General features: G+C 40.1%; 1 protein-coding gene across 2 annotated transcripts in view; it reads right to left on the bottom strand.

Annotated features, from left to right (window-relative positions):
• CSTPP1 (centriolar satellite-associated tubulin polyglutamylase complex regulator 1) overlaps window positions 1-27028 on the bottom strand; it is a 220925-nt gene that overhangs the window by 168031 nt on the left and 25866 nt on the right. The window contains exon 2 of one of the 2 annotated variants that reach the window (XM_003920053.3): window positions 5601-5703. The exons of the other annotated variant lie outside the window; for it this stretch is intronic. Within the exon in view, the coding sequence (XP_003920102.1) occupies window positions 5601-5703 (103 nt within the window). The remainder of the gene's footprint in view (window positions 1-5600; window positions 5704-27028) is intronic. 2 annotated transcript variants of the gene reach the window in all.

Genomic DNA, 27028 nt, shown 5'->3' with positions numbered 1-27028 from the left:
CCTTACTACTGGTTCACTAAAGCTCAATATTGGCTACATACAACAGTGGAATTCACTTTCGGATTGCTAGGCGCATGACATACAGCTTCTAAAATCGCAGAATATAGCTTTACCAAAAAGAATCAAGAAAGGGAGGAAAAGACAAGAAAATAGTCCTTATTATAACAAAATATAGAAGAGAAGATGGTATTCAATAACTTAAAATATAGATACTGCTGTAGATTCAATAAATAATTACCTAACATCTATTATATGCGAAGCATCGTGCCAAGTACCAAGAATGCAAAGATGAAGAATAAATGAGGCTGGGCATGGTGGCTCACGCCTGTAATCCCAGCACTTTGGGAGGCCAAGGCAGGCAGATCACTTCAGGTTAGGAGTTCGATATCAGCCTGGCCATCATGGTGAAACCCAGACGCTACTAAAAATACAAAAATTAGCCAGGCATGGTGGTGCATGCCTGTATGTAATCCCAGCTACTTAGGAGGCTGAGGCATAAAAATTACTTGAACCCGGGAGGTAGAGGTTGCAGTGAGCCACAATCGCGCCACTGCACTCCAGCCTGGGCAACAGAGGGAGATTCTGTCTCAAAAAAACAAAACAAAACAAACAAACAAACAAAAACGAGTAAATGATCCCCACCTTCAAGGAACCAGTTTAACAGGGAAAAGACTTATAACAGAGATGGGGAGGGAAGTAAAATTTAAAAAGCCAGGAAGATGCACTAGCCCCAGAAGAGTCATATTTCACTTGGCAAGGAGCCTCAAGAGAGCTGGTACAGATTAAATGGCCTAGAAACTTGACCCGTAGGCTTGTCATTTTGCTTGTCAGTTCTATAAAAGCAAGCAAGGCTATTCAATCTCAGTCTTTACTCCCTGCCCACCTCATTTGCTCCAGCCCATATCACGAGAACAAGTAAAATTCCCTTTTCTACCTCATCCTCCTTTAGAAGACTAGGAGAAAGGAACAACTTTCCTCCCAGAAAGCTTCTTGTTCCAAGAAACCTAACATGTCAATCCATAAAAAATACAGATTTCATTGATAACAACTTGAGAGTTCAGCAAAAGAGCTAGGGAATGTCAAGTATTCCCCTAACAGCAACCCAAGTTGACGCCATTAGAATAGCTGTCTGATCTCCAAGGAGCCTCTGAAGAACAGAAAGGAAAAAAAAAATCTATGTTCAAGGAAGATGAACTTGAGTACATGATTTACTTAAATGGAAGCCTATAAGGATTATTCTTCCTTTCTTAGAATGTTCGCAACAAACCAGAAGAAAAGGAAAGAGAATCCAAATGATTATATAAATAAGTGATAGCGGGCCGGGCACGGCGGCTCAAGCCTGTAATCCCAGCACTTTGGGAGGCTGAGGCGGGTGGATCACAAAGTCGAGAGATCGAGACCATCCTGGTCAACATGGTGAAACCCCGTCTCTACTAAAAATACTAAAAATTAGCTGGGCATGGTGGCACGTGCCTGTAATCCCAGCTACTCAGGAGGCTGAGGCTGGAGAATTGCCTGAACCCAGGAGGCGGAGGTTGCGGTGAGCTGAGATCTCTCCATTGCACTCCAGCCTGGGTAACAAGAGCGAAACTCTGTCTCAAAATAAATAAATAAATAAATAAATAAATAAATAAATAAATAAATAAGTGATAGCATATTGGTAATAAAAATAGTGCTCTCTACTTCTTTAGCACATCCTTCATGAAGATTAATGTGTTTTGCATGGTACTGGTACAAAAACAGACCAATGGAAAGAATAGAAAACTCAAAAATAAAGCACACACTTAAAACAATCTTATCTTTGACAAGGCTGACAAAAACAAGCAATGGGAAAAGGACTCCCTGTTCAATAAATGGTGCTGGGATAACTGGCTAGCCATATGTAGAAGAATGAAACTGGACCCTTACCTTTCACTATATACAAAAATTAACTCAAGATGGATTAAAGATTTAAATGTAAGACCTAAAATTATAAAAATCCTAGAAGAAAACCTAGGAAATATCCTTCTCAACATCAGCCTTGGCAAAGAATTCTTGGCCAAGTCTCCAAAAGCAATTGCAACAAAAACAAAAACTGACAATTAAACTAAAAAGCTAATTAAACTAAAAAGCTTCTGCACAGCAAAAGAAATTATCAATAAACAGACAACCTACAGAATGGGAAAAAAATATTCACAAACTATGCATCCAACAAAGGTCTAATATCCAGAATCTATAAGGAACTTAAGAAGCAAAAACCAAATAACCCCATTTAAAAATGGTCAAAGGACATGAACAAACACTTTGTCAAAAGATATACCAGTGGCCAAGAAACGTGAAAAAATGCTCATGATCACTCATCTTCAGAGAAATGCAAATCAAAACCACAATAAGATACCATCTCATGCCAGTCAGAATGACTATTATTAAAAAGTCAAAAACAACAGATGCTGGCAAGGCTGCTGAGGAAAGAGGACGCTTATACACTGTTGGTGGGAATGTAAATTAGTTCAACTACTGTGGAAATCAGTTTGGAGATTTCTCAAAGAACTTAAAACAGAGATAGCATTTGACTCGGCAATCCCATTCATTAGTGGGTATATACCCAAAGGAAAACACATCATTCTTCCCATGTACTCATACATTCATTGCTGAACTATTCACAGTAACAAAGACATGGAATCAACCTAGGTGCCATCAAGGCAGATTGGATAAAGAAAATATGGTACCTATATACCATGGAATACTATGCGACCATAAAAAAGAATGAAATCATGTCCTTTGCAGCAACATGGATGGAGCTAGAGGCCATAATCCTACGTGAATTAATGTAGAAACAGAAAACCATATACAACATGTTCTCACTTATAAGTGGGAGAGCTAAACATTGAGCATTCATGGACATGAATATGGGAGCAACAGACACTGTGGACTCCTAGAGGGGAGCAGGGAGGGGAGCAATGGGTCAAAAACTACCTACTGGGTACTATGCTTACTACCTGGGTACAATGTACTCATGTAACAAACCTGCACATGTACTCCCTCTATCTAAAAGTTGGAAGAAAAAGATTAATGTGTTTTTCAAGTGATTATCTCAATCCACCGCAAAATACTTCTGAGATATTCAAAAAGTAGTAATCAGTTGGGTATGGTGGCTCATGCCTACAATCCCAACACTTTGGGAGGCCAAGGTAAGAGGATCACTTGAGGCTTGGAGTTGAAAGCCAGCCTAGTCAACATAGAAACCCTGTCTCTACAAAAGAAAAATTTTTTAATTAGCTGGGCATGATAGCACATACCTGTAGTCCCAGCTACCGGGGAGGCTGAGGCAGGAGGATTGTTTGAGCCCAGGAGTTCAAGGCTACGGTGAGCCACGATGATGCCACTGCACTCCAGCCTGAACAACAGAGTAAAATTCCATCTCAAAAAAAAAAAAAAAAAGGCAGTAATCATTTTGACTTTTACACATCCTAAGTATACTTTACAAAGAAGTATGACCTTTTGAAAATATAATCTACGAAAGATATCCTCCTTCTAGAAATATCTCTTAAAAAAATATATATATATATATATTTTTTTTTAAGATGAGGTTTCACCATGTTGGTCAGGCTGGTCTTGAACTCCCGACCTCAGGTGATCCGCCTGACTTGGCCTCCAAAGTGCTTGTATTACGGGCATGAGCCACCATGCCTGGCCTAAAAAAATTTTTAAGCTCTAATTTTCATGGGTATATAGTAGGTATATATATTTTGGGGGCACATAAGATGTTTTGATACAGACATGCAATATTAAATAATCATATCATAGAGAATAGTTTATCTACCCCATCAAGCATTTATCCTTTGTGTCACAAATAATCCAATCATTTTAATTATTTTAAATTTAATTATCCTTTATTTTAAAATGCACAATTAAGTTATCATTGATTATAGTCACCCTGTTGTGCTATCAAATAGCAGGTCTTATTGTTTTGTACTCATTAACCATCGCCACCTCTTCCCTCAGCCCCACCCCCACCCCGCCCACCACCCTGATAACCTTCCCAACCTCTGGTAATCATCCTTCTATTCTCTTTGTCTATGAATTTAATTGTTTTGGTTCTAAGATTCCCACAAATAAGTGAGAACATGCAACATTTGTCTTTCTGTGCCTGGATTATTTCACATAACATAATGATCTTCAGTTCCATTCATGTTATTGCAAATGACAGAATCTAATTCTTTTTTAGGGCTGAATAATACTCCATTGTGTATATGCACCACATTTTCTTTACCCATTCATCTGTTGATGGACACTTCAATTGCTTTCAAATCTTAGTACTCTAAACCAGTGCTACAACAAACATAGGAGTACTGATATTTATTCGATATACTGATTTCCTTTCTTTTCAGTATATACTGAGCAGAATTGCTGGATCATATGGCAGCCTTATTTCTAGTTTTTTGAGGAACCCCGAAACTGTTCTCCATAGTAGTTGTACTAAATTATATCCCCATCAATAGTGTAGAAGGGTTCCCTTTCTCTGCATCCTCTCCAGCATTTGTTATTGTCTGCCTTTTGGATGAGCCATTGTAACTGGGATGGAATGTTATCTCACTGTAGTTTTGATTTGCATTTCTCTGATGATCAATGATGTTGAGCACCTTTCTATATGCCTGTTTGCCATTTGTATGACTTCTTTTGAGAAATAGCTATGCAAATCTTTTGTCCATTTTTTAATGGGATTATTGGATGTTTTCCTGTATAGATGTTTGAACTCCTTATATATTCTGGTTATTAATCCCTTCTCAGATGGGTAGTTTGCAAATATTTTCTCCCATTCTGTGGGTTGTCTCTTTACTTTGTTGATTAGAAATACTCTTTAAAGGCCGGGCGCGGTGGATCAAGCCTGTAATCCCAGCACTTTGGGAGGCCAAGGTGGGTGGATCACGAGGTCAAGAGATTGAGACCATCCCGGTCAACATGGTGAAACCCCGTCTCTACTAAAAATACAAAAAATTAGCTGAGCATGGTGGCACGTGCCTGTAATCCCAGCTACTCAGGAGGCTGAGGTAGGAGAATTGTCTGAACCCAGGAGGTGGAGGTTGCGGTGAGCCGAGATCGTGCCGTTGCACTCCAGCCTGGGTAACAAGAGCGAAACTCCGTCTCAAAAAAAAAAAAAAAAAAAAAAAAAAAAGAAATACTCTTTAAGTGGCTGGCACAGCATCCTGTAGAAAGAAAACTGCAGAGGAATACTATCCTAAACAATTCCATGAGAAAAGCCAGCCATGAAAAAAACAGACTAGATGAACACCAACTAAGAGAAATTCAGGTGAATATTTTGAATAAAGGAGAAAGTTATAAATTATAAGAGGAACCTAAAGAAACAGATCTAATAGATCAAACAAGCAGTTGTTAAGCAACTGTAGACATAACCATTCATGAGACATCACTGAACAAAACTAGCTGCACCAAAGGCATGCTCCAAAACATGTTTGGGCAGCCCACGACCGACCTACCAAAACCAAGCATTTACTGCCACTACATACTCAGTATTGTTCTGCTCTATTCTTCAAGAATCCTGCCTGCTTCCAAGTGCCTCCTCTAGATTCACTGTATTAGCAAAACATTCATGTACTTACTATTCAGTGAAGAACCTGGCAATGCCATATTGGCTAATATCTTCCCTGTTCTCTAGCAGCTGGCACACTGCATCCTCCATGTAGGTGAGGACATGTCGCTGAGCTACAATCAAATAGCAAGAGAGAAAGAGAAAATGAGAGAAAGATTACAAAAAGAACTCTCCCAGTCCTAGTAGGAAGCCACGTGTAAGGCAATCCAGGTGTTGGCTCTGTCTGATGAAGTGGATTGGAACAGGCAAGGCAAACTTGCTGGCCCTAACCAAACTATGGTCTCAAAAGATAGATTGGCAGATGACGTGAACATGACCTATTGCCATTTGACTGGCTGCTAGTATTAGCATCAACCCTTCATTCTTCATTTCAGTGACAACGGTGGGCTGAAGAGGAGATTTAGCACCATTCAGCAAATATACCTGGATGTTATTTTCTTTCTACCTCCTTCTATTCTTTTCTACTTCTGTGTCAGAAACTTAACCCAGGGAGTTAATGATTCCACACTTGAAGCATGGATGGTCTGATTGTAAACAAAACTCTAGACTGGGCACGGTGGCTTACACCTGTAATCCCAGCACTTTGGGAGGCCAAAGTGGGCAGATCACAAGGTCAATAGATCAAGACCATCCTGGCCAACATGGTGAAACCCCGTCACCACTAAAAATACAAAAATGAGCCTAGGCTTGGTGGTGTGTGCCTATAGTCCCAGCTACTTGGGAGGCTGAGGCAGGAGAATCACTTGAACCCGGGAGGCAGAGATTGCAGTGATCCGAGATTGTGCCACTGCACTCCAGTCTGGCAACAGAATGAGACTCTATCTCAAAAAAAAAAAAAAAATGCAGATTTATAGTCTAGCACTGTCCCAAATTAAGTGACCTTAAATTTCTTACTGGAGCCGAGTAATTTTTAACAAGTACCCCACCACCACCACCGACTGCTTCTTATGTATTCTTAAGTACAATGAGATACCATCTCACGCCAGTGAGAATGGCAATCATTAAAAAATCTGGAGACAACAGATGCTGGAGAGGATGTGGTGAAACAGGAACAGTATTACACAGTTGGTGGGAGTGTAAATTAGTTCAACCATTGTGGAAGCTAGTGTGGCGATTCCTCAAGGATCTAGAAATAGAAATTCCATTTGACCCAGCAATTCCATTACTGGGTATATACCCAAAGGATTATAAATCGTTCTATTATAAAGACATATGCACACATATGTTCACTGCAGCACTGTTTACAATAGCAAAGACCTGGAACCAATCCAAATGCCCATCAATGGTAGACTGGACAAGAAAAATGTGGCACATATACATCATGGAATACTATGCGGCCATAAAAAACAATGAGTTCATGTCTTTTGCAGGGACATGGATGAATCTGGAAATCATCATTCTCAGCAAACTGACACAAAGCAGAAAATCAAACACCGCCCGTTCTGACTCACAGGCAGGTGTTGAACAATGAGAGCACATGGACACGGGGAGGGGAGCATCACACACTAGGGTCTGTTGTGGGGGATTAGGGGAGGGACAGTGGGAGGTGGGGAGATTGGGGAGAGATAACATGGGGAGAAATGCCAGATATAGGTGACAGGGAGATGGAGGCAGCAAACCATCTTGCCATGTATGTACCTATGTAACAATCTTGCATGATCTACACATGTATCCCAGAACCCAAAGTACAATTTAAAAAAAAAAAAAGAATCACTGGTTAAGAACTTGGGCTTTGGACTTCAGAGAGTCGAGGGCTCCATTCGCAGTTCTGCTGCTTCCTAGTTATGTGACCATAAACAAATTAGTCTTTTTTTTTTTTTTTTTTTTTTGAGACGGAGTTTCACTCTTGTTACCCAGGCTGGAGTGCAATGGCGCGATCTCGGCTCACCGCAACCTCCGCCCCCTGGGTTCAGGCAATTCTCCTGTCTCAGCCTCCTGAGTAGCTGGGATTACAGGCACGAGCCACCATGCCCAGCTAATTTTTTTGTATTTTTAGTAGAGACGGGGTTTCACCATGTTGACCAGGATGGTCTTGATCTCTTGACCTCGTGATCCACCCGCCTCGGCCTCCCAAAGTGCTGGGATTACAGGCTTGAGCCACCGCGCCCGGCCTAACAAATTAGTCTTCAAGCCTATTTCTTCATGGTAAAATGGGGATAATTATGGTACTTACATTACAGTGTTATGAGAATTAAATAAGACAGTACAGGTAAAACACCACTACGTGCTTGGTACATAGTACGTGATTGATAACATGTTTCCTTAAAAGCCTATCTCAAAATGTTATTGGGAATTTACTTCAGTAAACAACATAGGTCAGAACTTCTTAGATGTCAGGTACTCAATAAATACTTCTTCCCCTTCTCTGAATTTTGTCCTTAGGTATGACAGTGGTGTCCTGACAAACTTTACATAGAACTTTCCAATTTGGTGTTCCCATTTACCATAAAAAATTCAGGAAAATACTTTCTTCTGGAGCAGTCAGAACAAAAAACCCAAAGTGATGAATATCCTTCCAAAAAGCAATTCCATGAAGTTGCTGCCAAAGTAGACATTTGCCTCTTTCATAGTTTCATTCCTCAGGAAAATGTGAAAGAATTACTTAAAATTTACCAAAAAAAAAAAAAAAAAAAGATCAGTGTTTCCAAAAACTGTTTCTGAAGTCCTGGTAGTCTAGTGAAGTGCATAAAACAAGTAAGTTAATCTACCAACCTGAGCTCGAGTCTTCACTTGACCATAATGACTACGGTGACCTAAGGTTTTACCGCATTCCCAGCAGCCTAAAGTTCAGATGGATGACCTGTTTACATTCTGTGACTCCTTCTATCTAAATGAGTGCTTCCCAAAACTAACAACTATCAACCACTGCAAACACTGACTGCCCACCCCCTCCCCCACCCCAAAAGAGGTGAAACAAAATCAGTGCCTCAACTCAACAGTTCATCCAACTAGAAAACTCTTTCTTTCTTTCTTTCTTTTTTTGAGATGCAATTTTGCTCTTGTTGCCCAGGCTGGAGTACAATGGTGCGATCTCGGCTCACCGCAACCTCTGCCTACCGAGTTCAAGCGATTCTCTTGCCTCAGCCTCCCGAGTAGCTGAGATTACAGGCATGTGCCACCATGCCCAGCTAACTTTATATTTTTAGTAGAGATGGGGTTTTTCCATGTCAGTCAGGCTGGTCTCAAACTCCCAACCTCAGGAGATCTGCCCACTTCAGCCTCCCAAAAGGCTGGCATTACAGGCATGAGCCAAAATGCCTGGGCTAGAAAACTGTTTATTTAAGAAATGGCTAAAACTGGGTGTGAAGCTGTGAGATAATACCTGCCAATTTTTTGCATTGTTTTCAAAATACGATAATTATAATTAGGTGTACATTAAATTGGGAGGGAAAAAATGGCCAGAGAAACATTAAAATCAGCAGCATTTTCACCTCTGTATTCTTCCTTTCTTCTACCGGCTTATCCTGATCTTACAAAATGATTCCTTCCTTGGGCTATGTGGCCTTTTATGACTTAGCTCTATCTAAGGCTAGAATAGGATTTTTTTTTTCTTTTTGATGGTAGAAATGAAAGAGCTCTACTTAGAAGCAAATCCTGCTGCTTCTCCTCCCTAGCTCCAGGGAGTTAATGTGAAAGCCCTTTACAGGAGAAATATTTTCAGAGCAGTGAAAGTCAAAGTACTTTTGTCCTTCTAGAGAAAAAAAAGGAAGAATTTTCTGGAAAATAAACTTTATACCAAAAATATAAAAAAGAAAGAAAAATATTGGGCCATGCATGTTTAACATTTATCTGCCAGTCAGATAATTTAGTTTAATATTACAAATAACAGCTACCATTTTAGAGAACTTGTACAATTTTATTAAACAACAAAGTGACAGATACAGTACTCTGTACTAATTGTTTTCATGCTTTATTCTATTTGTTCCAAATACACTCCTATAATATTCTCTTTTTTATTGTTTTTTTGTTGTTGTTGTTGTTTTTTGTTTTTTGTTTTTGAGAGTTTTCTTCTTCTTGCCCAGGCTGGGGTCCACTGGTGCAATCTTGGCTCACCACAACCTCCGCCTCCCAGGTTCAAGCAATTCTCAAGCCTCAGCCTCCCAAGTAGCTGGGATTACAGGCATGAGCACCATACCTGGCTAGTTTTGTATTTTTAGTAGAGATGGGGTTTCTCCATATTGGTCAGGCTGGTCTCAAACTCCCAACCTCAGGTGATCCACCTACTTCAGCCTCACAAAGTGTTGAGATTACAGCATCAGCCACCATGCCCAGCCAATAGTTATTCTTCTTCTTCTTTTTTTTTGAGACGGAGTTTCGCTCTTGTTACCCAGGCTGGAGTGCAATGGCGCGATCTCGGCTCACCGCAACGTCCGCCTCCTGGGTTCAGTCAATTCTCCTGCCTCAGCCTCCCGAGTAGCTGGGACTACAGGCACGCGCCACCACGCCCAGCTAATTTTTGTATTTTAGTAGAGACGGGGTTTCACCTTGTTGACCAAGATGGTCTCGATCTCTTGACCTCGTGATCCACCCGCCTCAGCCTCCCAAAGTGCTGGGATTACAGGCTTGAGCCACCGCGCCCGGCGCCAATAGTTATTCTTATACTTCTATTTTTATAAGTGGAAGAACTGAGACTTACAAAGTTAAAATAATTTACATGCTAGTGGGAAGAAAAGCCAAGATTTGAACCAAGGTTTGCCTAATACCAAGAATCCATTCTCTTAACACACTGCCTCACCATTAACACTTTATAATCAGTTATGGAAGTAAAAATTATCTTGATTTTACATAGTGCACAAAGGTAGGAATGTATGTTGACAATAAAATCACCTGAGAGATATGGTCCAATTGGGTCCATGTGAATTTACATGTGTATGTATGTCTGTCTGTCCTGTCCTCCCACCTTCATACCAATCAGCATTTCTGTGAAGTTAGAATTCGTCCCTAAATTTCAAAGCTTCTTGAAAAGAACCATCCCATCCATTGCTAGTTCACAAAGTAGAAACGGAAAGCCCTAGTGTCCTTGGCCAGGTACAATGGCTCATGCTTGTAATCCCAGCACTTTGGGAGGCCAAGGCAGGTGGATCACAAGGTCAGGAGTTCGAGACCAGCCTGGCCAAGATGGTGAAACCCCATCTCTACTAAAAATACAAAAATTAGTGAGTCACGGTGGCGGGCACCTGTAATCCCAGCTACTCCGGAGGCTGAAGCAGGAGAATCATTGAACCCAGGAGGCAGAGGTTGCAGTGACCCAAGATCATGCCACTACACTGTAGCCTGGGTAACAGAGCAAGACTCCTTCTCAAAAAAAAAAAAAAAAAAAAGAAAAAGAAAAAGAGAGAGAGAGAAAGAAAGCCCTGGTGTTCTTTTCATCTGCGGGTGAAGGGAAGAAGCTAAGAAGAAAAGTTCCGGCCGGGCGCGGTGGCTCACGCCTGTAATCCCAGCACTTTGGGAGGCCGAGGCGGGTGGATCACGAGGTCAAGAGATCGAGACCATCCTGGTCAACATGGTGAAACCCCGTCTCTACTAAAAATACAAAAAATTAGCTGGGCATGGTGGCACGTACCTGTAATCCCAGCTACTCAGGAGGCTGAGGCAGGAGAATTGCCTGAACCCAGGAGGCAGAGGTTGCACTGAGCCGAGATCGTGCCATTGCACTTGAGCCTGGGTAACAAGAGCGAAACTCCATCTCAAAAAAAAAAAAGAAGAAGAAAAGTTCCTCCCGGCAGAGAGTTTTATACCAGCCAACAGCCAAGTGCGAAGCTCTAATTGCTGTGCCCTGGTGGTTTCCTTCACCTGCAGCTCTTATCAGTCTAATGTTCTCTCTGTGGTTAAGGGTACCACCCAAAACGGGAAAATCCTTAGTTTATCAAACTTCAAGGAGACAAAGTTCAAAGCTCTTGCCTGGCAATAAAACATGGAGAGTGTCATTTTATATATATTTTTTTAATGCAAAGGAATAGGCTTTAATTTATGTGAATGATTAAAGAATAAAAACAGCACACCTGCATAGCTGGAGGGCAAAGATATCTGGGCACATAGCTGCCCTCTTGGAAAAGGAAAAGCATTTAAGACAGGCTTTCCTCTTTGGCTTTGCCATGACTTCCACAACAAGATGAGGATTAAGTTTTCTAACATGTACCTATAATGCTCTGGTGTCCTAAAATCCACACTAATGCCCAGTCGTCCATGTCTTGCCCAGATAGCATCAATGTGTCTGAGATAAGCATTTAGAACTTCATCATGCTATACTGAAAAATCTAAGGCAAATGTAAGTAAACACTATATGATCCTTATGTCAACCTAGCAAGTGAAGGCAATTGTGGATCAGAAACTTCTTGGTTCTGTTGACTTATCCCATGTTGATCACTTAATCTCTTTACAACACTGTCAATCCTGCTATAAAATGGGTATGATTCTAAGAATATGTCTGATAATAAACTACTTCTTTAGAAAACATTCAATATATACAAAAGTAACATGTTAATGATATTATTACTGCTACATGCTGACTCTATAGATTAAAACAGTGTAACAATTTTTTACTGCAATGGTTAAGAACATGGGCTCTTGAGCCAATTGAACCTGGATTTGATTTCTAGCTGTGTCGTTTACTGACTATGTGATTTTATATAAGTTACCTTATCTCTCTGCCCTTTTCTATAAAATTGGGCAATACTAGTACCTACCACAGAAGACTGTGGTGAGGATTAAGTAAAATAATCTATGTAATTATCTTAGAATAGTGCTTGGCACATAGTAAGTGCTCAAACAATATTAGCCCCTTACTCCCTCATTGAAAGTTCTGTTCATCAAACCAAGATGTTTAGATTATCTTCAAGGATTCTTGGGCTACATAAAACCTACACCTGCAAAAATACACATCATCTTATACTCATTTCAGGTATAGTCTTTAAACTTGTAGGAAGCATTCATTTATTAACTGCTAATTATTCAGCAGGCCCTAATTTATATAGGGAAAGTCCAAAACTATTTCTTTTTATTCTCTTCCCAAGCATAAATACCATCAAAGTGTTATTTATTTCACTATTAAATGATAAGGGGTCCTATTTGGAAATTTTTGCTTGAGGGATCTAGAATTTCCACCTTAACATTAGTTAAAGCACTCTTTTTAAATAATTATAATAATAATAATTATTATTTTTTTTTATTGCATTTTAGGTTTGGGGGTACATGTGATGAACATGCAAGATTGTTGCATAGGTACACACATGGCAGTGTGCTTTGCTGCCTTCCGTCCCCTCACCTGTATCTGTCATTTCTCCCCATGCTATCTCTTCCCACCTCCCCAACCCACCGCCCCTCCCCCATTTCCCCCCAACGGACCCCAGTGTGTAGTGCTCCCCTCCCTGTGTCCATGTGTTCTCATTGTTCAACACCTGACTATGAGTGAGAATATACGGTGTTTGATTTTCTGCTCTTGTGTCAGTTTGCTGAGAATGATGGTTTCCATGTTCATCCATGTCCCTACAAAGGACCTGAACTCATTGTTTTTGATGGCTGCGTAATATTCCATGGTGTATATGTAGCAGATCTACAAGAAAAAAACAAACAAGCCCATTCAAAAATGGGCGAAGGATATGAACAGATACTTTACAAAAGAAGACATACAGGAGGCCAACAAACATATGAAAAAATGCTCATCATCACTGGTCATCAGAGAAATGCAAATCAAAACCACATTGAGATACCATCTCACACCAGTAAGAATGGCGATCATTAAAAAATCGGGAAACAACAGATGCTGGAGAGAATGTGGAGAAACAGGAAAACTTTTACACTGTTGGTGGGAATGTAAATTAATTCAACCATTGTGGAAGACAGTGTGGCGATTCCTCAAGAACCTAAAAATAGAAATCCCATTTGACCCAGCAATCCCATTACTGGGTATATATCCAAAGGATTATAAATCATTCTACTACAAGGACACATGCACACGAATGTTCATTGCAGCACTGTTTACAATAGCAAAGACCTGGAACCAACCCAAATGCCCAACGATGATAGACTGGATATTATTATTATTATTTTGAGACAGAGTTTTGCTCTTGTTGCCCAGGCTGGATTGCAATGGCGCACTCTTGGTTCACTGCAACCTCCACCTCCTAGGTTCAAGCAATTCTCCCTGCCTCAGCCTCCCAAGTAGCTGGGATTACAGGTGCCCACCACCATGCCCAGCTAATTTTTGTATTTTTAGTAGAGATGAGGGTTTCACCATGTTGGCCAGGCTGGTCTTGAACTCCTGAACTCAGGTGATCCACCCGCCTTAGCCTCCCAAAGTGCTGGGATTACAGGTGTGAGCCACCACACCGGACACAATTATTATTTAATACAGAGTCCCAATACTAGAATAAGTAAGCCACACTGGAAAAAAAAATCTTCATATGAATTGCTATATATAATATTAACAAATATATACACAAGCAATAGCAGTACAAGTGAAAAGCAGAGTATATACATACACTCAACTTTAAACCTGGCTTTTTCCTCCCTTGCCAGATTTTGATAAATAAATTGATAAATACATAGGGTGTTTCCTCCCTCTCTTTTGAGACATTATTTTGGTCAATAAGGCCTCTTGAGATTGAGATGCTGGATGGCACAAATAAATGTTTGCTGAACTAAATTAAAATGCTCTCTAAGATAAGAAAAGTAAACCTGTTAATCAACAACCTGTCATGTAAACTACTTAGAAGTTTCAAGTTCAATATAATTTATAAATCACTAACATAATCTAGTATTTTATCTTGTGAGGTACAAATAGATAGCTTAATGGTTTAAGAAGTTAATAGACCTCTAAAATTAATTATTTACATTCTCCATCTTTACTGGTACATCCTGGTCCAAGGATACAGTGTGTTCTTGTGAAACGTTTTGTCATCCACACAAGACCGTCTTTGATCTTAGACCACACTAGACCAATTTCCCTTAACCAAAGGGAATGGGGAAATGAGGAAAACCAGCACATGTAATTCCTATACAACCCAATGAAGTAGGTAATAGCATTTTTAAAAAGCTTAGGGAGGTTAAGAAATCTGCCCAAAGTCTAAATAAATGGCAGAACGTGGATTCAAACTTATATTTGACTCCAAAGCCCACGTTCTTCCATTCACCCCACTACCTCTCAAAATCAATGAAAGCAAAACAAGAAAAATCCAAAAACCTACAATGTGTCCCATCTTAAACACTGCATTATCTAGAAATTGCTAGCTCTTCACTGTTAATACTTTATAGTATTAAGAAGCTTAAATTGGTAAATCAGACAAAGTAATGGTACGATCTTTAAATTTTTTTTAAAAAAAACACTATTTCTAGTTAAACATACAATAATTTTTATTTTTATTTTTAATTTTATTTTTATTTTATTTTTATTTTTAAATAAAGACGGGGTTTCACCATGTTGGTTGGGCTGGTCTTGAACTCCCAACCTCAGGTGATCCGCCCGTCTTGGCCTCCAAAGTGCTTGGATTACAGGTGTGAGCCACCATGCCTGGCCTAAACATACAATAATTTTTAAAGGTTCAAATAATACAGATAAAGCTAAAGACCAATCCTACTTCCCATAGACAACAACTATTACCAGTTTGGGATGCATACTCTCAAAAATACAGAAATATAGTTTGTGAGCTTGTTTTATTTTTATGTTTTAAGTTTTTTTAAGTATATGATATATACTTTTCTGCAGTCTGTTTCTTTTTACTCAACAATGTCTGGAGATCTTTTATAAAACAATATGGAACTGACTTACCCTTTTCATAGTTCATAGGCAAATATTTTCCTATTGATAAACATTTAGGTTGTTTCCATGTTTTCACTATAACAAACTGAGCTGTGTTGAAGATTCTTATACATGTTTTCCTGTACGTATGTGCAAGAGTTTTTCTAAGATAGATCCCTCAAGATGGAACTGGCATTTCATAGGATGCACAGGATATCTTCATGTTTACCAGAGATAGACAATTGCTTTTACAAATTAGTTATTCCAATTTACACTCCTACCAGCCGAATGAGTAGCTATTTTCACTATCCTGGGCCTAATGCTTTTTAATTTTGCCAATTTAATAGTTATAAAATAGCTTCTCTCTGTTGTTTTAATTTTACTTTTCTGGATTACAAATAAAGTTAAGCAAATTTTCATGTTTATTTGTATTTCTTATCCTTTGCCAATTTTCCTCTCTAGTTGTCTTTTCTTCCTCCTCCTCCTCCTCTTCCTCTTCTTCTTCTTCCTCCTCCTCCTCCTCCTCCTCTTCTTCTTTTCTTCTTCTCTTCTTCTTCTTCTTCTTCTTCTTCTTCTTCTTGTTCTTCTTCTTCTTCTTCTTCTTCTTCTTCTTCTTCTTCTTCTTCTTCTTCCTCTTCCTCTTCCTCTTCCTCTTCTTCTTCTTGACTTATAGATAATTCTATATATGTCACAAATACATACATCTACTTCATGGTTTCTCTTTTAACTTGTCTGTGGTATCTTTCATTATACAGAAGTTTTAAATGTTGATACAGTCAAAAGAATGTGTTTATAGCTTTTTTGGTATGCTTTGTGTCCTATTCAAAAAGGCCTTCTCTACTCCAAGTGTATAAGCCTATTATCCTATATTCCTGTCTGCATTGCATGATACTGCTACCTCTAAAGAGCCATGCAGTAGGACATGTATCAAATGGAACTTTCTGAGAACAAATTTGCAAATTAAGGAACGACCTTCTATTTTATAATTGTTAATTATAAAACAGTCAAAAGCAATACATTGCATCTATGCATCCAAACCACCAAAGTGCTGCTATACGACCAGTCAAACTCAAATACTAAAAGACACGACAGAGGCAAACAAAGCATTACACATATGCTGACATCACCTGTGACAACCAGAAAACAAGAGGTGACTAAAGATCTTTATGTTAAGTAGAGGGTGAAAAACTAAAGTCTATTTCCCTCAACCAAAAGGGGTATTGTACTGGTTAATAGCTGTGCAAAGCTGAGTGCCTTGACATTCAAAATAGTCTCTGGTCAACCATTAATCCTCCCTTCTTCCTTTCTCCTTCCTAAAACTGGTGTTTTTATAGTTTTGGGATGTCAGTTAAGGATAAGTGCTTAAATCCTACTGCCTCAGTATTTCCAGCCTAAATCTCATAATAATACAGCATTCATAGGTTGGAGTCCTGCAATTTCAAGTGCCAGAAACTACAGAATCTTTTTTTTTATTTTTTTTGGAATGGCTCTTGTTGCCCAGACTGGAATGCAGTGGCACGATCTTGACTCATTGCAACTTCTGCCTCCCGGGTTCAGCTACTCCCTGAGTAGCTGGAATTACAGGTGCCCACCACCATGCCCGGCTAATTTTTGCACTTTTAGTAGAGATGGGGTTTCGCCATGTTGCCCAGGCTGGTCTCGAACTCTTGACCTCAGGTGATCTGCCCGCCTCAGCCTCCCAAAGTGCTGGGATTATAGGCATGAGCCACCACACCTAGCCTGTTTTTTGTTTAAAGGAGATTTTCATAGAGGTTCAAACTTAAAGCACTCAGCTAGCTGACCATAACAAAATGTACTTCCTGACACCAGAGAAATCTAAAGTAGCACTTAAGTTTCCCACAGTTACAATCTAAGGGACATATGAAGAACCCAAGTAATAATTGTCGTGGCAATAACTTTGCAAAAATAGTTACTCATAGAGCAGTATAGTTATTAAGTCAACACCATAAACATTCACATAACTATTTTCCAGAATGTACCATGGGTTAAAAAAAAAAAAAACCTGTAGGCCGGGCACGGCGGCTCACGCCTGTAATCCCAGCACTTTGGGAAGCCGAGGCAGGTGGATCGTGAGGTCAAGAGATCGAGACCATCCTGGTCAACATGGTGAAACCCCGTCTCTACTAAAAATACAAAAAATTAGCTGGGCATGGTGGCGCGTGCCTGTAATCCCAGCTACTCAGGAGGCTGAGGCAGGAGAATTCCCTGAACCCAGGAGGCAGAGGTTGTGGTGAGCCGAGATCGCGCCATTGCACTCCAGCCTGGGTAACAAGAGTGAAACTCCGTCTCAAAAAAAAAAAAAAAAAAACCTGTAAATTGCTAAACATAGTAAATCATATGCCACTCATAATGTTGTCAAACACGGAAGTAATAAAGTTACAAGGTGAAAATTAATTGTGCTGGTCAAACAGGGAAGTAATAAAGTTACAAGGTGAAAATTAATTGTGCTGTAGCACAAAAGTTATCGTCTTATAGCCGGTGCATGCCTGTAGTCCCAGTTACTCAGGAGGCTGAGGCAGGAAGATCCCTTGAGCCCAGGAGTTCAAGACCAACATAGTAAGAATCCAGTCTCTTCAAAAAAAAAAAAAAAAAAAAAAAAAGGCATAGCCTTTGGGGGCAAACCAGTTATTTATAGATTATCAATAAATTTACAGATTAATATTAAACTGTTAATATGCAATTTAACTATGGATATACAGATTAGTGATATTAATGCAATAAGATGCTAATGCAACAACTTATTGACTTGGCATTTTACATTAAAAATATTACATAAAAATTGGTTGGCATTCACAACAACTGAGCTAACAGTAACAGGATCTCATTTTTTCTAATGATAAAAAGATACAGAAAAGTTCTAATTTAAAGTAGCTGAAAACTCACGGGCTTAGAATTCCCTATCCTCTTTCTTGTGGTTGATGTGGCTCTGCACAAAGGTGGGATTCTTTTTCAAATAGTCTCACATGTCAAATCCCCACTAAGAACTATCTCCACATTCTGTTTATGGGATATAGCTGTAATAATGCTCAATAATCCCTTTGAGTTTCTATTTTTGTTATGAAAGTAAAGGATGTCATTGTAGATATTTATAGATACAAAAAGGCCTAGGCCAAAGTGTACAGAAACCATACGGCGCCCAATGGTTGGAAAAGCATAGGCTAGACAAAGAGGCCCCAGTTTAGTTTACACAGAAAACTCACACCAACACTTAACATATCATCTAAATTAATGGTATAAAAACACCACCAAAATACCCTATAGAAACGTCCTTTGGATCCGTTTTATTAGACCAACACAATTTTTGACTCACCACTTTTAGGAATGTTGCGATGTTCAATCCTACCTTTCCTGCCAGGCCCAACTCAAATGCCACCTTCTTCGTGAACCTTTCCCTGATTCTGTCCCAGCTGGAAGCAATCTTTTCTTTTCCTGAACTCTCTAAACACCTATTTTAAATATTTCCGGTGGCATTTTCTATCTTGATATAGAGTTATTTCTGTTATACATACGTTATCTTCTTTGTTAGATGTCCTGATCTTTAAAGATAGGCACCATGATTCATTTATCTTTATTTTCCTTTAACGCTCAGGACCATTCAGTGTCTTCCACATGGCAGACACTCAAATATTTACTGAATGAACATACAAACTGTATCCACTATTTATAAACTGTAATGCTGTTCTTTATTCAACTCAATCATTTTAGGACTGTGCCTCCCAGGTGGGAAACACTAAATACCAAAACACATTCTATTACAATATTAGGGTTCTTACAGGAAGCCACTTTTGTCCTGTTCTCAACCACTCTTTCTGTTGCCTTTTTACTGTTCCTTCTCTCCATTCCAATGAGAAGGCACTTGTTCCTTCTATTGTCACTAAGAGCCTCATTATGTTCAAGGTAAAGTGAAAAAATGCATTCGATGCAATTACCAGTTCCTCACAAATTTGGGGGCTACTTGTCGTTTCAACATCCAGGACTTGAATAAAAGAAAGTCCAAATTCTTTTCACTCCTAAGAACTATTTTCTTTTTTTCTTTTTAGACAAAATGGAAGCACACAGCACAGGAAGCAGTCCTCAGTAAGCCACCGTTCATAAACAGCTTTGCTGAAAGCCTAACAAAGGTTCTGTTGTGCTCTTGCGTGGCAGGGCCAGTAAGCAGCAGGAGCAGATGAACTCTTTAAGAAACAAAGGTTCTGTCTTCATGCAAATGTTTGCATTAATAAAAAATAAAGAAAAAGATATAGAAAGTGCAGGCTAGCTGGACATAATAGGTCTCTAAACGGGAGGTTTTTCACATTTTTCAGGCGGAGTCAGCAGGTCTTTTAAAAACTTTGTCATTCTAAACATTTCACAGACATCACAAGAGAGACATGCAAATAACAGAAGCAAATCAAAGGACATCCCGCTGCTGTGCTGGCGCCTCCCTCATCCATGCCTGGTTTGTCATTTTCTGTTAACCCTAGTGCTGGCTGCTGTTTTGTTGAGGAATGGAGTCCCTAGCCCATGTGGCAGTACATGTCTAGCCAGCTGGCCCCAGCAGTGATAACATTACAATGCAAGCCATGTACTACCACTCAAGGACACGTGCTGCCAGGCAACAAGTGCAATGTGTGATTTTTACACACTCCGCTTGCAAATCTGCATGGGAAAGAGCCTCTAAATGAACCACTTAATAAGATATGGTCTTCTTGACTGTGAGCATCACTGAGTCATTTGGAAGATGGGCTTGCTGAGGACCAGTCCTTCAAAGTGAAATACAGTTGACCTTTGAACAATAGGGATTTCAACAGCTTGGGTCCACTTAAAAGCAAGGGTTTTTTTCCAACGAAATGCAGGTCGAAAACTCAGTATTCTCAGGAAGCAAAACCCACATATAGGGAGGCCAGCTTCTCAAAGATTCGGGTTCCACAGGGCCAAATGCAGGACTTGAGCATGCACAGATTTTGGTATACTCAGAAGGCCCTGGAACTAACCCCCTGTGTATACCGAGGGATGACTGTATACAATATGGACCTTAAAATAAACACAAAAACTTAAAAACCCCGCTGGGGGAGAGGGTTACCAAATACCCATTATGGGCCAAGCACTGTACTATGTACTCAACCTACACTGTCTCTAATTTTCACAACCACTGTTTAAGGTACTTTTATCCTTATTTTATAGCGGAGGAAATTGAGGCTTAGGGAGGTTATGTAACATGCCCAAGGTACAGCAAATAATAGCAAGCCCAAACCCAAAACTGTACGGCAAATTCCCCACGATTCTATACATTTTTCTCATCCTTTGTGTGTATGTTCACGTGTGCGTGTGTGTGTGTGTGTGTGTTACTGAAACCTAGCTTACTCTGAAAATATCATAGTGACTATGTCCACCCACTGTAGGACCACTGAAGTGTCACTTTGTCTCCATTTCTAATCATTTAAAGTCTTTATTATTCATCTTTAAGAGTGAGTGGCTTTGTTAGCTTATGAGAAGAATCAGCTTAAAGCTATAAATGCTTTCTCACAGAAAAATAAATACAATATGTTGCATATCATTTCAGAGCATTCAAGAACCACCTAAAGCACATCTCTAGCACCCTCCAGCCCAGGGGTTCACTGTCTACATGATAGAAAACAATGCGAGAACTCACATCTTTCTTCCTAGGAGCACAGAGTCCATTTTCTTTTTCTCCATCATTTTCCCTACCACTCTCCTTAAACTCGGCAACAAACACAGTGATGACCCATTAAGCCCCCTGACCTGAAAATTTCTTGTCCTCTTTAGTTTCCATAAAACACAAAATTTCTCTTCACCAGGACTTAAAGTCACTTAAGTCCTCCAACATCCTCCCACAGAGTCTGTCCCTCTGGCCTCTCTGGATCTTACTTAACTTGGAAGTAGTAGTTAGAAACTTCATTACTATTCTTACCACTGCTCCTAAATTACAAAAACCTAAGAAGTAGAAGGACTTTCAGATCATCTTTCCATCCATAACCACAAAGCCAACATTTTTATTTGTACAAAGCAAGCAAAATCATGGCAACAACTGAACATTTTCATTTCCTAAGAGATGAGAAAAGCTAAAGTAAAAGGAGGTAAAGGTACATATGCATAAGAGGTTCAAATTAAACCAATGTATCCCTTGTATTTCTAGCATTTTTTCTCATTTTTCTTTCCTTTTTCGCTTTACTTAATATGTTTTTCAAAATTTAATGAAGTACTTTTTTTCACATTATAAATATTTATTTACATAGATACTGCTGAGTTTAAAAATATGTCTCCAGAATTTTTAGTTTTCCTTGCACAAATCACTTTGTTATTGCACTATAGGAATATATTCTCTTTTTTAACTTTAAAAAATTTTTGACATTGGGTCACGCTCTGTTGCCCAGGCTGGAGTGCAGTGGTGTGATCACAGCTCACTGCAGCCTTGACCTTCCAGCCTCAAGCGATCCTCCTACCTCAGACTCCTGAGTAGCTGGAATTACAAGTGTCTACCACCATAGCTGGCTAATTTTTAATTTTTTTTGTAGAGACAGGGTCCCACTATGTCACCCAGGCTGCTGTCAAACTCCTGGACTCAAGCAATCCTCCTGCTTCATCCTCCCAAAGTACTGAGATTATAGGTGTGAGCCACTTCACCCAGCCTTTTTAAAAATTTATTTTCATTTTTTATTTTATAAGGAAATATATTTTATTTGGTTTCTTCCCTAATTTCTCCAATCTCCAGATAAAAATTGGAGTAGTTTTTATGGGTTTTTTTGTTTGTTTGTTTGTTTGTTTGTTTGAGACAGAGTTTTGCTCTTGTTACCCAGGCTGGAGTGCAATGGTGCGATCTCAGCTCACCACAACCTCTGCCTCCTGGGTTCAGGCAATTCTCCTGCCTCAGCCTCATGAGTAGCTGGGATTACAGGCACGTGCCACCATGCCCAGCTAATTTTTTGTATTTTTAGTAGAGACGGGGTTTCACCATTTTGACCAGGATGGTCTCGATCTCTTGACCTCATGATCCACCCGCCTCGGCCTCCCAAAGTGCTGGGATTACAGGCATGAGCCACCGCGCCCGGCTTTTTTTTTTTTTTTTTTTTAAATAAAAGTCTTACTCTGTCACCCAGACTGGAGTGCAGTGGTACGATCTCAGCTCACTGCAACCTCTACCTCCCAGGTTCAAGTGAGCCTCCTGCCTCAGCCTCCCAAGTAGCTGGGACTACAGGCACACACCACCACATCTGGCTAATTTTTGTTTTGGTTTGGTTTCATTGCTTGGTATAAACAGAGTTTCACCATGTTGGCCAGGCTGGTCTCAAACTCCTGATCTCAAGTGATCTGCCCACCTCGGCCTCCCAAAGTGCTGGGATTACAGGCATGAGCCAGGCTGTTTTATTTTTAAGACAAGGTCTTGTTCTGTTGCCCACACAGGAGTGCATTGGGGCAGTCATAGCTCATTGCAACCTCCACGCCTGTACTCAAGGAATTCTCCTGCCTCAGCCACCAGAGTAGCTGGGACTACAGGTGTACACCACCAAACCCAGCTAATTTTTTGTTTTTGTTTTTTGGTAGAGATGGGGTCATGCTATGTTTCCCAGAGTAGCCTCAAACTTCTACCCTCAAGCAATTTTCCCACCTCAGTTTCCCAAAGCACTGGGATTACAGGTGTAAGCCATCATGCCTGGCCAAAATTGCAAGTATGTTTCTTTTTTTTTTTTTTTTTTTTGAGACGGAGTTTCGCTCTTGTTACCTAGGCTGGAGTGCAATAGCGCGATCTCGGCTCACCGCAACCTCCGCCTCCTGGGCTCAGGCAATTCTCCTGCCTCAGCCTCCTAAGTAGCTGGGATTACAGGCACGCACCACCACGCCCAGCTAGTTTTTTTTTATTTTTAGTAGAGACGGGGTTTCACCATGTTAACCAGGATGGTCTTGATCTCTCGACCTCGTGATCCACCCGCCTCGGCCTCCCAAAGTGCTGGGATTACAGGCTTGAGCCACCGCGCCCGGCCGCAAGTATGTTTCTAAGGAAGGAGAGGATGCCAAAGCTGGCAACTTGAAATCTCTGCCACAGCATTATGTAAAAAATATGAATGTTTTCAACTATAAACTACCCTCTTCTTTTTTTTTTTGAAAACAGAGATTTGTTTTGTCACCAGGCGCCAGGCTGGAGTGCAGTGGCACGATCTCGGCTCACTGCAACCTCCACTTCCCAGGTTCAAGCAATTCTCCTGCCTCAGCCCCCCAAGTAGCTGGGACTACAGGCACACATCACCATGTCCAGCTAATTTTTGTAATTTTTTTTTTTTTTTTTTTTTTCTGAGACGGAGTTTCGCTCTTGTTACCCAGGCTGGAGTGCAATGGCGCGATCTCGGCTCACCGCAACCTCCACCTCCTGGGTTCAGGCAATTCTCCTGCCTCAGCCTCCTGAGTAGCTGGGATTACAGGCACGCGCCACCATGCCCAGCTAATTTTTTGTATTTTTAGTAGAGACGGGGTTTCACCATGTTGACCAGGATGGTCTCGATCTCTTGACCTTGTGATCCACCCGCCTCGGCCTCCCAAAGTTCTGGGATTACAGGCTTGAGCCACCGCGCCAGGCAATTTTTGTAATTTTTTAGTAGAGACGGGGTTTCACCATGTTGGCCAGGATGGTCTCGATCTCTTGACCTTGTGATCCACCCACCTCGGTCTCCCAAAGTGCTGGGATTACAGGCGTGAGCCACCGCGCCCGGCTAAACTACCCTCTTCAACACACACATACACACACACACACACACACACACACACACACACATACACACACACCCTCCCTCCAGTACATACCTGGGCTCATGGTCACCAGCATAAAGATTGTATTTCTCAGCTTCTCTTATAGCTAGCCCTTAGTCATGTAATTCCATTATAAAATGCAAGCAAAATACTGTTTGAGTTTTCTAGAAAATACTTAAACGGTGGGGCTGGGCACAGGCTCACGCCTGTAATCCCAGCACTTTGGGAGGCCAAGGCAGGCAGATCACCTGAAGTCAGGAGTTCCAGACAGGCCTGGCCAATATGGTGAAACTCCATCTCTACTAAAAAAATACAAAAGTTAGCTGGGCATGGTGGCAGACACCTGTAATCCCAGCTATTCAGGAGGCTGAGGCAGGAGAATCACTTGAACCTGGGAGGTGGAGGTTGCAGTGAGCCAAGATTGCACCACTGCACTCCAGCCTGGGCAACAAGAATGAAACTCTGTCTTAAAACAAAAAAAAAAAAGACAGAAAAAGTAAAGAAAGAAAGTACTTAAATGGGACTAATTCAATTGAGAGATGTCCTTTATTTATCCCAAGGGATAAGAAGGAGTTCCTTCAGTCCTCATGGGTCATGAGGTAAAGAATGGAATCTATGGTTAAGATTTTACAGAAAAATTGATGCTGGAGTCCTGAGGAAACCCTGGAGTATACGCTACCAGCTGTGGACTGCCTATTTTTAGATTTCTTTTCTATGAAAGAGAAACAATCTTCTATCTTGTTTAAACCATGGTATTTTAAGTTTCCCTGTTGTATGCAGATAAACCTAACATTAAGCATCTATATATTTTCCAAAAAGTATAAATGAAGGGATCAAACTAATATATCTGGCAGGCAACCAATCAGAAGACTCCTTGGCCTATTCATAGACCTAGGTTAGTGCATGCTAGGATAGGATTGAACATTTCTTGACACTATTTTAGAATCTTAAGAGACGTACTGCTATCTTCAACACTTCCTGTGTTTTAAACAGGGTAATGACTTTCATAACTTCAACAAAAACATTTGTATTGCTCTTGAAAGCTTACCAAATACTTGCACATACGTTATCCAATTGAACCGTACAACAAACCTAGGAGTCAGATAAGACTGGGATTATTATCTCCATTTTACAAATAAAGAAATTGCCCAAGGTCACACAGTTGTTAAGTGGTAGGACAGAAACTTGAATCTTAATCTCGAGTATAAATATTTTCCACTCAATCATGGAATTAGAATGGAGAAATTCAGAAAGTTTAAAATGATAATGATTAATACTAATTAATATAATTATCATGATTGCAAACTAGACCACAAATCAATGTCTTGGTAATTCACAAACCTACATGAAGATTTTTAAAAATAATTTTTCCATTTACTAACTGAGGAAACATTCTGTTCAGGTTTAGAACTGATGACAGCTCCATTTCCTTCTCAGATCCTGCATTTTGAACTAGAGGAAAAGGAACAAATGAGAGGCAGCACATAAAATATGAGGTAGCAAAGGGGAAGCACAGCTTCTCTCTAAGGGCCATTTCTCTTTGGACAACTTAGGTCAGATTCTATCCTGTATAAGACACTTCTGCAATTGCTTCCAGAAATCTCTTCAGAAAGTGTACATTGTACTGCTCAAATAACCCAGCTCAAAAAGGAAAGGTGAATTGACCTTCAGTCTTGCTCCTAAACAGAGAATTGATCCCACCCTGCACTGCCAACCCACAGACAGGCATCTATGCTCAAGGGTGTCTCATTACATGAGACCTGGTTTCTAATTCCTGTCCTATCTCTTTAGGGTTATCATGCAAGGTATTTAACCTCCAATTTAATTTCCTCATTAGATCATAGAAGAGGATATTTTACTCTCCAGGACAATTTGGAAATCTGATTAAGTATAAGTAAATATTTTGCTTCTATAATGTTTACTATAAATAGACAGGGGGAATGAAATTACTATATTCTCTTCTACTTCTCTAATTTCATACTTTATCTTTCCAAAACAAAATGATCCAGTAGAAAGTCCTGATCCTCCCCTTCTTAGCGTCCAGAACTGTGAGAAAATGTTGTTTAAGCCACCCCAGTTTGTGTATTTTGTTATGACAGCCCAAGCTAACTAATATAGCCAGTTTCACTTACAAATGTTCTTGAAGATACAGTAAATATTAATTTCATTAACTCTTGCTCCTTGCCCCTTAAGTACATGCCTTTTTAATTTCTGTGTACAAACTAGAAGTATGCATAAAAAATTTCTGCTACAAACTAAAGCGTAAAAGTTGTCTTAAAGAAAAGCGCTGGAAGATTGTTTGACATGCAAGCTCAACTAGCTGCTTTTTTCATAAAACACCATTTTTTTTTTTTTTTTTTTTTGAGATGGAGTTTCGCTCTTGTTACCCAGGCTGGAGTGCAATGGCGCGATCCCGGCTCACTGCAACCTCCGCCTCCTGGGTTCAGGCAATTCTCCTGCCTCAGCCTCCTGAGTAGCTGGGATTACAGGCACGTGCCACCATGCCCAGCTAATTTTTTGTATTTTTAGTAGAGACGGGGTTTCACCATGTTGACCACGTTGGTCTCGATCTCCTGACCTCGTGACCCACCCGCCTCGGCCTCCCAAAGTGCTGGGATTACAGGCTTGAGCCACCGCGCCCGGCCTATAAAACACCATTTTTACTTGAAAGAACTAATGTACAAATCATGGTTATTCACACTTGGGTATTTGGCAGAAATTTTCTCAAAAATGAACAAAATGAGCCTGTTACTTCAAGGAAAACAAGTGATAGTATTTGTTATCAGTGATAACAAGTCAAGCTTTCACATCAAAAATTAAAATTTTGGAAAACTCTACATCTGTATAGTATGGGTGAAAAAAGGAGGAAAACGTACTTCCTCCATGAACCTGACAGCTTCTCAATTCTTTTTTTTTTTTTTTTTTTTTTTGAGACGGAGTTT

The sequence above is a fragment of the Saimiri boliviensis genome, chromosome 6, assembly GCF_048565385.1.
Source record: "Saimiri boliviensis isolate mSaiBol1 chromosome 6, mSaiBol1.pri, whole genome shotgun sequence".
NCBI lineage: Eukaryota > Metazoa > Chordata > Mammalia > Primates > Cebidae > Saimiri > Saimiri boliviensis.
The sequence above is the reverse complement of the archived record's forward strand: the minus strand, read 5'-3'. Positions and strand labels throughout refer to the sequence as shown.